Source organism: Saimiri boliviensis, chromosome 3 (assembly GCF_048565385.1).
Source record: "Saimiri boliviensis isolate mSaiBol1 chromosome 3, mSaiBol1.pri, whole genome shotgun sequence".
NCBI lineage: Eukaryota > Metazoa > Chordata > Mammalia > Primates > Cebidae > Saimiri > Saimiri boliviensis.
Genome location: NC_133451.1, coordinates 145,327,123 through 145,343,827, shown reverse-complemented (window position 1 = coordinate 145,343,827; position 16,705 = coordinate 145,327,123). Strand labels below are relative to the sequence as shown.

The 16,705-nt window shown below is 39.3% G+C and overlaps 1 protein-coding gene across 1 annotated transcript in view; it reads right to left on the bottom strand.

Moving 5' to 3' along the window:
• The window catches only part of LOC101039474 (glycophorin-A), a 32,241-nt gene extending 25,484 nt beyond the window's left edge, over nt 1-6,757 (bottom strand). The window contains exon 1 of the mRNA XM_074396864.1: nt 6,508-6,757. Coding sequence (XP_074252965.1) covers nt 6,508-6,544 — 37 coding nt within the window. The 5' untranslated portion in view covers nt 6,545-6,757. The remainder of the gene's footprint in view (nt 1-6,507) is intronic.
• Between the last annotated feature and the right edge of the window lie 9,948 nt (nt 6,758-16,705).

Here is a 16,705-nt window from a genome sequence, read left to right as displayed (position 1 = left end):
TACATGGCACAGAGTAAATGCTACATCAGTGTTGGTTAATATTCAGATACTACCTATGTACAGAACCTAACCTGCTGTATATAAATCTAGGGGTGGAAATACCAAAGTTGATTCAATAACTATTTACAGAACTTTGTATACTACAAACAAAGAGGTCATCATTTTTTCCAGCGCTTACATATAATAATTTGGGTTAGACAGAAATTCTTAATAAATATCCCAAATAAATTGTATAGGTCATAGTCTATGAGTAACATACAAAAATTAAAGACTTCTTAGAAAGCAGAGATTATGTTTGTTCGGTTTGCTTTATAAAACATTTTAAAACTTGTTCTGATTATATTATATGGTTCTCTTAGCAGAAAGTTTAGAAAGTATTTAAAATCAGGAAAAAAAAATGTCTTATGATCACAACACCCAGAGATAAACCCAGAATATTTATTCTCAATATGTTTGTTTTAGTTTTAGTTTAGCTCATTTATCACAGAAAACTACACAATAGGTACTTATTGAAGATGTGGATATGATAATAATGGCTGGAAATCTATGATGTAAAAATGTAGGTCTAACCTGATTTTATCAGTACCATATAAGTAGGATTGTGAATTTTTTGGGAAAAAGATACTACATCTGCAGTTGGTATCAAATGTAACCTACAAAAATAACTTGGGGGAAATTCCTCAAAAGTTCATTTTTCAAACAGGCTTGTAGATGTTTTGAATAGTTTTCTAGAAACAAAGGTGAAAAGAAATTCATCACAAGAATATTAGGCTAATTTTTCTATTTTAAAATCACTGCAAAGCAACTTTGAGATACCATCCCTACTTTCCCCTCTCTTCAGACCTTTTCTGCAAAGGAGTTCACAGTGGGGTGTCCATTTCTTTCTAAAAACCCTATTTCACACCATGCTAAAGATATTTATAGGTTTGATGACTAGTCCAGCTCACCTCAGGCTGAATTTTGGGGGTTCAATGGGGTTTACAGATGAAAAATGATTGTATTGTAATATAACCATCTACTCAGTGCTTTACTGAATAGGCATAAGAAAACTGAGGCCCTCTGGGGTTAAATGACTTTTCATGGCTAAACTAGTCTGCCACAAAATTCTGGTCTTTTGTCATTTGTCATTTTAAGTAATTGATATTGACTGCTGACTACGTGGCTGACAATGTGTGGGACACACAAGTGAAGACACAGATTTGGCTTTAAAAGAACGTATAGTCCTGTATTCCCTGGCGTACAGTTCCTGTAACTCTTTCCTGTATTAATCAAATAGACAGCTTGCAAGGTTCTCTTCTCGGATCCCTGAAAAAAAAAAAAAAAAAAAAAAAAAAAGAACTGCCTTGTTTCTTCATTTAGTCATTCTAAATATGTACTTTTCAGACTGATTGACCTGCAGCAGGGTATGAATCAGATGCACAGGATAATCATGATCTGTCTTCGCCAGCACTCACGGTGTCTGACCAGATGAAAACAAATATTTCCTCTTTCGTTCCTCCTTCTTTTCCTCCCGTCTCTTCCCTTCCCTTCTCTCTCCTCCCTTCCTGCCTCCCTCTCTACCTCCCTCCTCTCTCCTTTTTTTTTTTTTTGAGATGGAGTTTCGCTTCCTCTCCCTCTCTGCTTGTCTCTTTTTCTCCCTGCCTTCACTTCCTTCTTTGCTTATTCAACCAATATCCTACTATAAACACTAATCAGGAACTGTGCTAGCTTCTGGGGTTACACAAATGAATAAAGTAGGCATGAGGATATCATACCAGTCCCCTTGTTTCCTCCAATTAAATTAGTACATTATGACCTAGAATGCAAATTTTGTATGATCTTTTAAGTAAAAACAAAAAACTTTTGGGGACTCCTGGTTTATGCCATAATTTTCTAGTTGAAGTGATATAGTACTGTACTTACAGATTGGTTCTTAGCTTCAGACTCTGATTTTCAGATGAAAGCTCCAGCTTTTCCTCGAAAACACTAACTTATCTCCTGTCTCAGAATTTTTGCCCTTGCTCTTCCCTCCGCCTTCCATCCTCTTTCCCCAGAATTTTTGAGAAAATTTGGCTCTATCTCCTTGTTCCGCGTTTAGCATAAATGCCATGTCTCAGAAAATAATTTCCTGCTACCCTTTCTTAAGCAGTTTTTGGCATTCATGTTTATCATCTTACCTGGTTTTATTTCTTTGCATTATTTTTGACCGTCTGTTTTGTCCTATTTTAATAAGAGAGTTGTTCCGTGTATTACCTGTGTTCCCTCCCACCATCCACTGTACCCATCCAGCAGGGATTCTCCATGGGCGCCCATTTGTCTTCCAGCTCTGGGCTCAGTGTCTGGTTCACAATCTGACACGTAATGACTGAATGTGAAATGAGTGCAGGAATTCAGGGAAGAAATCAAGTCATATTAGAAAAAATGGATTGTCCATTTGGAAGAAGACCTCTGATAAGTTTAGAAATAGATATATTGACTTTATTCTTAAGATTCCTGGAGAAAACAAGGCAATCATCTTTTTTTTAATAGAGAAAAAATAAAAATGCCAGGCGTGGTGGCTCACGCTTGTAATCCCAGCACTTTGGGAGGCTGAAGTGAGCAGATCACGAGGTCAAGGGATAGAGACCAGCCTGGCCAATGTGGTGAAACCCCATCTCTACTAACTATACAACAATTAGTCAGGCCTATAGTCCCAGCTACTCAAGAGGCTGAGGCAGGTGAGTCACTTAAACATGGGAGGCGGAGATTGCAATAAGCTGAGATCACGCCACTGCACAGCAGCCTGGCGGCAGAGCAAGACTCCGTCTAAAAAAAAAAGGGTTAATATTGTTACGTGTGAGTTTGACTACAAGGCTACAGTAAACAAAACAGCATGGTACTGGTACCAAAACAGAGATAAAGACCAATGGAACAGAACAGAGGCCTCGGAGGCAACACGACACATCTACAACCATCTGCTCTTTGACAAACCTGACAAAAACAAGCAGTGGGGAAAGGATTTCCTGTTTAATAAATGGTGTTGGGAAAACTGGCTAGCCATGTGCAGAAAGAAGAAACTGGACCCCTTCCTGACACCTTACACTAAAATTAACTCCAGGTGGATTAAAGACTTAAACATAAGACCTAACACCATAAAAACCCTAGAAGAAAATCTAGACAAAACCATTCAGGACATAGGCGTAGGCAAGGACTTCATGACCAAAACACCATAGGCATTGGCAACAAAAGCCAAAATAGACAAAGGAGAACTAATCAAACTCCATAGCTTTTGCACAATAAAAGAAATAGTCATTAGAGTGAATCGGCAACCAACAGATTGGGAAAAAATTTTTACAATCTACCCATCTGACAAAGGACTGATATCCAGAATCTAAGAAGAACTAAAACAGATTTACAAGAAAAAAACAAACAAGCCCATTCAAAAGTTGGTGAAGGATATGAACAGACACTTTACAAAAGAAGACATACAGGAGGCCAACAAACATATGAAAAAATGCTCATCATCACTGGTCATTAGAGAAATGCAAATCAAAACTACATTGAGATACCATCTCACGCCAGTTAGAATGGCGATCATTAAAAAATCTGGAGACAACAGATGCTGGAGAGGATGTGGAGAAATAGGAACACTTTTACACTGCTAGTGGGTGTGTAAATTAGTTCAACCATTGTGGAAGACAGTGTAGCGATTCCTCAACGACCTAGAAATAGAAATTCCATTTGACCCAGCAATCCCATTACTGGGTATATAGCCAAAGGATTATAAATCATTCTACAATAAGGACACATGCACATGAATGTTCATTGCAGCACTGTTTACAATAGCAAAGACCTGGAACCAACCCAAATGCCCATTGATGATAGACTGGACAGGGAAAATGTGGCACATATACACCATGGAATATTATGCAGCCATCAAAAACGATGAGTTCGTGTCCTTTGTAGGGACATGGATGAACCTGGAAACCATCATTCTCAGCAAACTGACACAAGAACAGAAAATCAAACACTGAATGTTCTCACTCATAGGTGGATGTTGAACAATGAGAACACATGGACACAGGGAGGGGAGCATCACACACTGGTGTCTGTTGGGGGGAAATAGGGGAGGGACAGTGGGGGTGGGGAGTTGGGGAGAGATAGCATGGGGAGAAATGCCAGATATAGGTGAGGGGGAGGAAGGCAGCAAATCACACTGCCATGTGTGTACCTATGCAACAATCTTGCATGTTCTTCACATGAACCCCCAAACCTAAAATGCAATAAAAAAATAAAAAAATAAATAAAATAAAATAAAATAAAATAAAAATGCCTACCGGGTACGGTGGCTCATGCCCATCATCCCAGCACTTTGGGAGGCCGAGGCAGGCAGATCATAAGGTCAGGAGTTCGAGACCAACCTGACCAACATGGTGAAACTGTCTGTACTGAAAGTGCAAAAATTAGCCGGGCATGGTGGTATGTGCCTGTAATCGCAGCTACTCAGGAGCCTGAGGCAGGAGAATCACTTGAACCTGGGAGGTGGAGGTTGAAGCAAGCCGAGATTGCACCATTGCACTCCACCTTGGGCAACATGAGTGAAACTTTGTCTCAAAATAAGTAAATAAATAAAATAAAAATGCCAACCTGCTCATGCCTCGCCCCTTAAAAAAAAAAGGAAGAAAAAGAAGAAACTTGCTTTTACATCTTTCTGTTATGCTTATAAAACATCAAGAGAGTTTCCTAGGAGGGTTTCTGAAACTACGAAGATAACAGCTTGAGTACTGGAGACCAGTGTAGCCTTCGGGGTCATCTGGTCCCAGTGACCCCTACATCAAGTGCCAGTTAAGGCTTTAATCCACTATCTGCTTGAGTAGTCGTAGAAACTAAAGAAAAAATTATTACTTTTCTAGGAACCCTTTTCAAATTTGGGTCACCTGTAAGTTACACAGAGCTTTCCCAAATACTGGGCACATCCCAGTAGAGCATGCAGTGTTTAATTTTGGTTGAGTTATGCCAAGTTTGGTTTGCTCCAAGGAGTAACATAAAGAATACTACATCGTCTATTTTCTGTGTAATAACACTACAAATATATGACTATATATACAAAAATTATACCACATCCCTATTATTTGTTTTCTTTTCTTCAAACTAAATATTTTCATACTTTTCTGGTAAACAAATCAGAGTAGCTATATTCGTCTTCTGTTTTTTTTTTTTTTTTTTCTGTAATTTTCTCTTCTCTCTGACTTTTCAGAAATCACCAGTCACATATGTAGGTTTGTTCCCTAATCTATAATTATCAATAGCTACTACTTATTTTAATACTTATATTTTTAATAATTATCAATCATGATACTTAATTCTTAGCATAGGAAATGCATAGTAAGCTTAACATTTACTTTGTTTCAGGCATCAGGAAGTGTATTCCATTAAACACTTGGTTTGGTCTTCATGCTATTACCTTGAGGTAAGTATCAACATTGCCTGCATTTTACAGATGAGAACACATAAAAAATGTGGGCACATAATTTGCCTTTATGTTCCCCAGCTTTGAGAAGTAAAACTAGATTTAAATCCAGTTTTGTCTGTTCCTCAGGCCTGTTCTCTTAACTATTATGCTATTTTATCCTCTCCTAGGGTATCCTAGAAAATGCTGATCTCTCTTCCCTATATGCTACAGAGTATTTAGTAGATCCTTGACACTTGCTCTAACTTAGGGTACAATAATGTCTAATAGACTCAGAATGTTTCAAGTAACTGCCTGCCCCTTATTTGTGTGCTGGGCAGTAGTTTTACTAACACATAAACACTCACTTGAGAGGGTGTTTAACTCTAACATTCTCAGAAAGAGGCCAAACTCATGTTAATACACTAAATTAATAATTAAATTTAAATGAAGTTAAATTAAATTCAAATTATTGAATTAATACAATTTAATAATAATCCTATGATATTTCTTTATTTTAATGGATTTAGATTTCTTCAGAAATTCACATGACACCTGAGACAGTAAGAGTTGTTTTGTTTTGTTTTTTTCTTCCAATGTCACACTTCAGTAATGGACCCACAGAGAAGTGAGCAACTCCCCACGGTTTCAGTGTTCATACTTTTGGTTTCTCACCATTTGGCAGAAGTAGAAAATTATACTTTTGGAAAACTCAAAGCCATATAGCTACCAACACCTTCATTAATAACTCTTTAGTTTGGAAATGAATCTCCTTATAACTCAAACAAAGCAATACATTCATTCACACAGAGGTATTTCTCATAGCATTTGGTACAATTCTTTTACTTCTGGCTAGACTTAGAATTGAAGGAAGCGTCTCATACTAGAAAACTGGATTCAACCATAAAAACTGGGCTCCTTGTGCCATTTCCCTCACATTGGCAGCTGAGTTCCAGTAAAATCCATCCAACAGACTGGAATAGGAAATACTACTCATTTATTCATTTAAATAAGATAGAACTAAAATAGGGTCATTTCTGTTTTTATTCGATGATCTCATATCCAATAAAACAGAACGAAGCTAAAATAAAATCACTTACCTGACAATAGCAATACAAAGATTATTTTTCCATACATCCTGAGATCATGAGCTGGCTCCCCAAGTCAGTGCAAAAAAACCACCAGGGACAACTGCACGTGCCAGTGTCTGGCCTCAGCCTGCCAGCTGTTATCTTCCAGGTCCACCTTCCTGAGGCCACCATCAGCTAATAGGCAGGGGAAGCATTTTAAATGATGCAAAGTTGTTAAGCGCCTGCGAATAAAGATACATGGGTATCTTCTTAACTGGGGCTATGAAAGTAGTGAAGTACAATTTTCACTGCAAGGAACGGGCTGCTGTTTGTGATATTAACTTTGCATAAGTAAAGTGGGTATGGCAAGGTGATAGACAAGAGCCACCCAATTGGACAAAGAACTGGACTGGGAAGCTCTGAGCCAGGGCATGTGCCAGGCTGGCAGACCTGTTGTGGAGCTATGGACCTTCTCATTTCTATGTTGAGGTCCTGTGGTCCAAATGAAAGTGACTTCCCATATGTGAAATGAACACAACTGAGAAATTTAAAGCATTTGAGTGTTCTGAGGTTCTGAAAGACTCCCAGACTCACGGTGAGTCACACAGCAATGTAAGAGACATGAGACGCAAGAAATCCTTCATTGAAAATAAGAGTTTGAACTGAGTAGCTAGTGCCTAGACAGCTATGAAACCAGTGAGCCGTTTCTCTCTGAAATAAGCATCAGTAAGCATAAGCGAATAACAAGACAATAAAGGCAAACAGTCAGAAACAAAACCCAATGAACCTAAAACCTTACTGTTAAAGCAGGTTAAAGTGAAGGGTATGGAAATCTAAGGAAGCTCAATTTTAAAGGGAGGCAGAACAAAAAATATAAACTAGATCTGAAATGATTCAACAGACGGTGATTAGATACTCCATCGAAATCATCTTACTTCCTATAAGATTTCTGTGAAAGTCTTTCCTGCCTGACCCAGAAAATCAATTTACTATGTGAACAATTTGCCACATATATCATATTTATATTTTTACCCAAAGTGTGGTTTTTAAAAAAGTCATTTGTGAAGCCGATGTTTGCAGCTTCAGGAATCTGGGCCACAGAGAAAAAAAAAATGATTTACTGGAGAAAAGATGGAGATAAGTATCAGCAGAGCGTCCCAGAGAGGGAGCAGCCTGAGACTGAGGCACTACGGGATGGAGGGAGCAGAGATGCGGACTTGGGGGAGACGGAAGAATGAATGACACGGAGCGGGTAATCTGAACAGCAGGACAAGAATCCAGAGCGCCTCTTAAGGCCCTGCCGATTCATGAAAAACAACTGCAGCAAAATTTATAAAAAACTTAAAGGTAAACAATATGTAATCAATCAATACCTTCCATAAATTCAGTGTTTGTTATGGCTGGATATCAGGTTGTGTGGCAGGAATTGTGCTCAAGAGTCAGCCACATAAAGGAAATGTTGATATTTATAGAAGCAGTAAGAATTATTTCACATGATTTTGTATTGATGCAGGGAGAGCAATTAGCAGGAGTCTTAAAAATGCTGTTTCTGAATATGGGTAAATAAATGTCACTGCTCTTACAATGGACTATCAGAGCAACAATTAAAGTCATATTTTCAAAAACAGTTAAAGTTATGGAGACTCAGGGTAAAATGGGTAAGTGGAAAACAGCAAGATCTCAAAACTGTGTATATACAAATACAATCCTACTTGATTCTTTTTTCCTCTGGGCTGTGCTACCATCACCTGGAATACACCTACTCCTTCTTTAGGTGGCCTCCAGTTCTGCTTAGTTCTCAACTGAATAGTACGTGGAGGCTTCCTCCACGAAGCCTCCCCTGACTTACTGTGTTGGTCAGGTGCCCCTGCTCTATACACATATGGTGCCATCTTCTCTCCTTATCATAGGACTTGTTACACTTCATTACAATCGTTGTGTTACCAATGAATTACAGTTTCTAAGTGGGCACACCCTGACTATGGCTATCTTATTTACCAATGAGCGCTTGGGGCACACTTGACAATAAATATTTCTCAAATCAATACATGACAAACGAATATTGCCGTGCAGAGGAAAGCAACTTCTCAAGGGCAGTCCTGGGGTGTATGGGCTGATCGTTTTAAAAATATACTTCGGGTCACCTGTGTCATATCCTAGCTTCACGTTCCCTCCAGTATGGAGGTCCCTTGCCAAGGCAGGAAGGGGAAAGGAAAAGGAACAGCCTAAAATCCAGCTTTCATACCTTCTTCAGCCTGGACTGGTCAGTCTGAGAGCGCTCTCTCTTCCATGACTGCTCACTTTCCTTGTCTGCAGAATCGCATTGTCAACAATTCCCTAAAATCCGACAGCACTGACACAGGCCTGTTCATGAACACACGTCCCAGGTCGTTCTGAACGATCCTTACCTTTGTATTGGTGGGTCCTGTCTCCGTTGTTCTGTTTCCAGCAACGGGCACAATGCCCTGCAGAGGCTGGGGGGCAGTAAACTCCAGCCGTCAGGGCTGCGGACTAGATGACATAGGTAGCCACGGGAAAGCAATGGATGTTTTGCTCCCCCTCACCTGAGGACCAATCAGCTTTTAGTCACCTGGGGAATGGGAACCGGCCTTGCGATAAGAACAGGTTTGCAGCTTTCTTCAGGCGGATGGGTTGTCACTATCTGACCCTATTAAAGTGAGGCAAAACCTGGAGGGTCCTCAGTGGGGAAATCAGAGGTCAGATGCAGCGCTCACACGGGGTTTGAGGAAGCAGAGCTAGACAGTGCCCTCTAGTGGCTTGTCTGCGCAATGAAAGGAAAAATGTGAGCCCTGAAAATGCAACGGAAAAAAATAAACAGATTACGTTTTTCTCTTTCAGGCATTCCCTAATCGTCTTTACATTTTTAAAGAGTATTTTTTTTTTTTTTTTACTGAAACACACATTCAGGATTATCATAAAATTCTACCTATGTGCTATATCATGCAAATTATTAGATAGATCCACATCGTTTTAGAATTTTGATTCTTTGCATAAAATAAAACAAGTACGAGACATTTGATCAAACATAGAAAATTTATCCAACTTTCTTGATACTATATTTCTTTGGGCTATTTTTTTTCTTATTTCTTTTTAATTGCCTGAATCGTTTCTATAACGTGGTTAAGGAGGACGAAGTTCAATGTTATAATCTAGGAAAGTCAACTTGGGTCGAACAACACAAACCTTGATTGTTTACTTGCAACAGTTCTCTGCCATAAACCTTGATGTTTCGTGACAGAGAACCATTTATTTGTTTCATGACAGAAAACCGTTCATTTTTGTCCATGACTTATCTCTCAATCATTTCAGGCTCAGATGATTCCTGAAGATGGTTGCATGCTAGTTTGATGTGCCAGTGGAGAAGTCTGCTTTTCATGTTTTGCATGGAGGAGTGGAGAACGGGGGAGGGACGGGAAAGTTGAGGCGCAGTGGTTTGTACTGCTGGCCTCTTTGGTACCTCATCACCTTAGAATTGTTCAGTCTGCTTTGCCAGAGTAGTTTAAGAATTTACCTGACCTTTGTTAGTTTAGCATCATTTCAGAATTAAGTGTTTTTTTTTTTTTTAAACTATAAGGTAAGACACTCAATATAACCCTGTTAGAGAGACAGAACAGATATTAGCATTCTTATTTTACGAATAAACAAACTACAGAATGGAAAAGAGATCATTAAGGTATTACTTGATTTGATTTGCCCTAGGAGTTTTTTAAACATGTGAATTTAGCTGCCAACATTTAAAAAGAAGGTATACTTTAATTGAAAATCAGGAAGGGATTTAATTGAAAATTCGGCTCCTCTTACAGGAAGATCTGGCAAGAGTTAGCATGCATTTCTACATTGTTACAATCCATGGGAGCTAAGGACTGGCTGTCTCTTGGGACAAAGAGGTTTTCTTGCGTCTGGTAAGTGCTCCACCTGATACTTGCTTCCATTTCTTAGATGGGGTTCTACTCTGGTAAGGCCTCAAAATCTCAGTGGCTTGCAGCAACACTGTTTCATTTTCTGCTCACATTACATTTGGTCTATGATGGCGACAAGTTCCAGGATCTAGACTGAAGAAGCCACCCCATTGGGAATACACTGTTCTTGTTGCAAAGGGGGGAAAAATCAAATAAGAAATGGCTTTTAATGCTTCCTCTTGGACACAGTATGTGTGTGTGTGTGTGTGTGTGTGTGTGTGTGTGTGTGTGTTTTCCGCACATTCTATTGGCCAATGTAAATCCTCGGCCAAACTGACCTCAAAGTGACAAGGAAATATAATTCTTCCAAATGGAAGTCCTGCAAGTCATATGGCAATGGTGAGGATATATAAAACACTTACAGGAAGGGCACTAATAATTGGGAGCAAAACCACAACTCATCGCATTCATTTATACTCTTCCTAAGCTTTTGGCATTTGGGTTTGGAAACAAAGTTTATTTGGGAGACTTCTTCAACACCTCCTAGTGATGACATTTCTTTAATCCCGTTTTCAGTTTCCTTTCTTTAAAATAATAATGAGATGTCATGTGTGTTGAATAAACCCCAGGAACGAGACACTCTCATCATTACAATGGTGATGTAGGCAGTGAAAAATGGTTCCAAGTTGCCTCTAAGTCCATTGGGCTATTCTGCTGGAATCAGGTATCATGCATAATCTTTCTGCTGAGAATTGATAGGTCCAACTTGTTCTATATCCATCTAATAATTCAACAAGTGATTTGTGAGCACCTACTAGGCATTGTGCCAAGTGTTGAAGACACAGCCTTCAGTAACTCAAGTTCCCCTTGAGGAACTGACAGCTTAATTGGGAGACAAATAAATTAAGAAGCCAATTAAATGATGGAGTGTCAAGTAGATGACAGTAGTAAGCAAAGGATGTTATAAGAGTACATAAGAGGGATACGTAACTCATACTTGGGGTTGTGGAAATGCTTTCCAGAGCAAGCAATGAGACCTAAAGGATGAGTAGAGAAGTCACGAGAGAAGTAAGAACATCTTAAGCAGAGAAAAAGGCGTGAGCAATGATGTGATATCAGGAAAGAGAGAGAGTGAAAGACCACATAATGTAGTATTTTTCAAAACTGTTTGAAATTTTAATCTCACATTTGTTCTTTTCAATGTCTAGGATATCAATTCATTCTGCCCTTTACCTTTGTAAACATGAATTTAACCCTGGTTCTCTACATGAATACTGGAGGAAGTATATTGATAAAAATAAGGAACAAATATATAGTAATTTTTAAGATTTATTTTTATTGAAAGGCAACATTCACAAATGTAAGTATATAACTGATTTATTACACACACACACACACACACACACACACACACATACACACACGAGTATACGTGTAAAACTATCACTCAAATCAAGACACAGAACATCTCAGACATATTCCAGAGATCATGGTGGATGGGAGACAGGACTAGATTGCAGCTCCCACTTGGACGGAGAAAGCAGCATGTGGAGGGTTGCATCGTGAACTGCAGGAATAAATCAGGAAGGCTGAGAGAACCCACAGACTCTCTGAAGGAAGCAGATTGCTCCTGCAGGGCCCAAAAGACACCCCAAATACTGTGAGTGCCCAAACTGCAAACCGTGGAAGTGGGGAAAGGGGACAGTCAGCTCCTGAACACACACCCTCACTGGGGAACATAAAGGTCTAGATCACAGGAGAAGATTCTGACCTTACCTGGAGCTGAGTCCATTTAAACAGCCAACTGAAATACAGGGATAGAGGAAGCAGTGGGAAAAGCCCTGTGGGCTCACTGTGTTCCCTAGCAAGCCATTTCTGCCTTGCCTTACAGGGGTCCCTGAGGAGGGCTGCCAGAGGCACTGGGAAAGGGCCACAGAGAGGAGACCTCCAGCTGAGCTTTGTAACAACTTGAATAGATGAGAAGTCTCCTGGCCAGGACTTGGGGGAGGATGTGAATCCCATGTGCAGACTCCACACTGTGGAGGGGGTGGGGTTGTGCAGGGGAAGCATGAAAGCCCTACTTGCTTTGGGATTGGGGAGGCAGGTAGTCCGAAGCAGATTCTCAGCCCTGCTCATCTGCTGCCTGGAAACAGACTCAGAGCTGTTGTAGGGGGTATGGTGGGAGTAAGAACAGCCCTTTGGGTTACATGGGAACTGCATGAGGCCTGTGACTGCCAGCTTTCCCCAACTTTCCTGACAACCTGCATGACACAGTAGAGGCAGCCACAACTCTCCTAGGAACATAACTCCATTGATCAGGGAACCACATTCCCATCCTCCACAGCAGCTGCAGCAAGACCTGCCCAAGCAGAGTCCGAGCTTAGACACGCCTAGCTCTGCCCCCACCTAATGGTCCTTTTTACCCACCCTGGTAGCTGAAAACAAAGGGTATATACTCTTGGGAATTCTAGGGCCCTGCCTACCACCTGTTCCTCCCCATACTAGAACAGCTGATGCTCTCATGAAAGTGCCACCTCCTGGCAGGAGGCCAACCAGCAAAAAACAGTGCATTAAACAACCAAACCTAAGGACCCTCACAGAGTCCATTTCACCCTTCTGCCACTTCCACTGAAACAGGTGCTGATCTCCATGGCTGAGAGACTCACAGATGGTTCACATCACAGGACTCTGTGCAGACAACCTTCAGTACCACCCCAGAGCCTGGAAGACTTGCTGGGTGGCTAGATCCAGAAGAGAGATAACAATCAGTACACCTCTGCTCTCAAGCCACATCCCTAGGAAACAGGGGAGAGTACTACATTAAGGGAACATCCTATGGGACAAAAGAATCTGAACAATAGCCTTGAGCCCTAGACCTTCCCTCTGACAGAGCCTACCCAAATAAGAAGGAACCAAAAGGCCAACTCTGGTAATATGACAAAATAAGTGTTTTTGACAACCCCCCAAAAATCACACTAGTTCACCAGCAATGGATCCAAACCAAGAAGAAATCCCTGATTTACTTGAAAAAGAATTCAGAAGGTTAGTTATTAAGCTAATCAGAGAGGCAGCAGAGAAAGGTGAAGCCCAATTTAGGAAAGTGAAAAAAAATGATAAAAGAAATCAGGGGAGAAATTTTTCAATGAAATAGATAGCATAAATAAACAATCAAAACTTCAGGAAACACTGTACATACTTACAGAATTGCAAAATGCTCTGGAAAGTCTCAGCAGTAGATTCGAACAAGCAAAAGAAAGAACTTCAGAGCTCAAAGAAAAGGATTTCCAATTAACCTAAATCAACAAAGACAAAGAAAAAAAACAATGAGAAAACACAATCAAAGTTTCCAAGAAATCTGGGATTATGTTAAACAACCAACCCAAGAATAATCAGCGTTCTTAACGAAGAAGAGAAATCTAAAAGTCTGGAAAACATATTTGGGGCAATAATCAAGGAAAACTTCTTGACCTTGCTAGAGTCCTAGACATCCGAATAGAAAAAACTCAAAGAACACCTGGGAAATTCATTGCAAAAAGATCATCACCTAGGCACACTGTCATCAATTATCTAAAGTTAAGATGAGGGAAAGAATCTTGAGTTGTGAGGCAAAAGCACCAGGTAACCTATAAAGGAAAACCTATCAGAATAACAGCAGATTTTTCATCAGAAATTATAAGCTAGAAGGAATTTTGGCCCCATCTTCAGCCTCTTTAAATAAAATAATTATCAGCCAAGAATTTTGTATCCACCAAAACTAAGCTTCATAAATGAAGGAAAGATACAGTCTTTTTCAGACAAATAAATGCTGAGAGAATTTGCCATTACCAAGCCAGCACTACAAGAACTGCTAAAGGAAGCTGTAAATCTTGAAACAAGTTCTGGAACCACAATAAATCAGAGCCTCTCTAAAGCATAAATACTACAGGTCCTATAAAACAAAAATAATTTAAAAACTCAACAAGGTATAACAAATAGCACAATGAATAGAATGATATCTCACATCTCAATACTAGCATTGAATGCAAATGGCCTAACTGCTCCACTTAAAAGATACAGAATTGATGAATGGATAAGAATTCATAAACGAACTGTCTGCTGCCTTCATAAGAGTCATCTAACATATAAGGACTCACATAAACTCAAGGCAAAGGGGTAGGAAAACACATTCCATGCAAATGGAACCAGAAGCAAGTAGGAATAGCTATTTTTACATCAGACAAAACAAACTTTAAAGCCACAGCAGTTTAAAAAGACAAAAAGGACATTATATAATGGTAAAAGGCCTTGTCCAACAGGAAAATATCACAAGCCTAAACACATATGCACCTAACACTGGAGCTCCTAAATTTATAAAACAATTGTTAATAAAGCTGATAAATGAGATAGACAGCAACACAATAATAGTGGGGGACTTCAATACTCCATTGACAGCGCTAGGCAGGTCATCAAGACAGAAAGTCAACAAAGAAACAATGAATCTAAGCTACACCCTGAAACAAATGAACTTAACAGATAGTTACACAGCATTCTACCCAACAACCACAGAATATACATTTTATTCATCAGCACATGGAACTTTTTTCGAGATAGACCATATGATAGGCCACAAGAATGAGCCTCAAGAAACTCAAGAAAATTGAAATTCTATCAAGCACTCTCTCAGACTACAGTGGAATAAAATTGAAAATCAACTCCAAAAGGAAACTTCAAAACCACGTGAATACATGGAAATTAAATAACCTGCTCCTGAATGACCAGACTCCTCCAGAAAGTTCCTAGAATTAATAAGGAAGTCAGCAAAGTTTCTGGATACAAAACTAATGTACACAAATCAGTATCCCTTCTGTACACCAACAGCAATCAAGCTCAGAATCAAATCTAGAACTCAACCCTGTTTACAATAGCTACCAAAAATAAAAAAATAAAATGTTTATGAATATACCTAACCAAGGAGGTGAAAGACCTCTACAAGGAAACTACAAAACACTGCTAAAATAAATCATAGATGACACAAACAAATGGAAACACATTCCATGTTCATGGATGGATAGAATCAATATTGTGAAAATGACCATACTGCCAAATGCAATCTACAAATTCAAGGCAATTCCTATCAAAATACATCCTTCTTCACAGAACTAGGAAAAACAATTCTAAAATTCTTATGGAATCAGAAAAAGCCTGCATAGCCAAAGCAAGACTAAGCAAAAAGAACAAATTTGGAGGCATCGCATTACCTGATTTCAAGCTATACTAAGGCCATAGTCACCAAAACAGCATGATATTGGTCTGAAAATAGGCACATAGCCCAATGGAACAGAATAGAGAACCCAGAAATAAACCCTAATACATAAAGTCAACTGATCCTTGACAAAACAAACAAAATCATAATTTGAGGAAAGGACACCCTATTTAACCAATGATGCTGGGCTAATTGGCAAGCCACATGTAGGAGAATGAAACTGGATCCTCATGTCTCAAAAACTCTAGACGATAACATTGGAAAAACCCTTCTAGACATTGGCTTAGGCAAGGATTTCATGACCAAGAACCCAAAAGCAAATGCAATAAAAACAAAAAATAGCTGCGACTTAATTAAACTAAAGAGCTTTTTGCACAGAAAAAAAAGGAACAGTCAGCAGAGTAAGGAGACAACCCTGAGTGGGAGAACATCTTCACAATCTATACATCTGACAAAAGGCTAATGCTCAGACTCTACAACAAACTCAAATTAGCAAGAAAAAAAAACAAGCAATTCCATCAAAAAGTGACGAAGGACATAAACAGATAATTCTCAAAAGAAGATATACAAAGGGCCAACAAACATGTAAAAAATGTTCAACATCACTAATGATCAGAGAAATGCAAATCAAAACCACAATGTGATACCACATTACTCCTGCAAGAATGGACATAATAAAAAAATCAAAAAACAATGGATGCTGGCATGGATGCAGTATACAGGGAACACTTCTACACTGCTGGTAGGAATGTAAACTAGTACAACCACTATGGAAAACAGTGTGGAGATTCCTTGAAGAACTAAACGTAGAGTTACCATTTGATCCAGCAATCTCACCACTGGGTGTCTAGCCAGCAGGAAAGAAGTTATTATGTAAAAAAGATACTTGCACATGCATGTATATAGTAGCACAATTCACAATGGCAAAAACCTTGGACCAATCCAAATGCCCATCAATCAATGAGTGGATAAAGAAACTTTGGTATATGTATATGATGGAATACTACTCAGCCATAAAAAGGAATGAATTAATGGCATTCCTAGAAACCTGGATGAGATGGGAGAC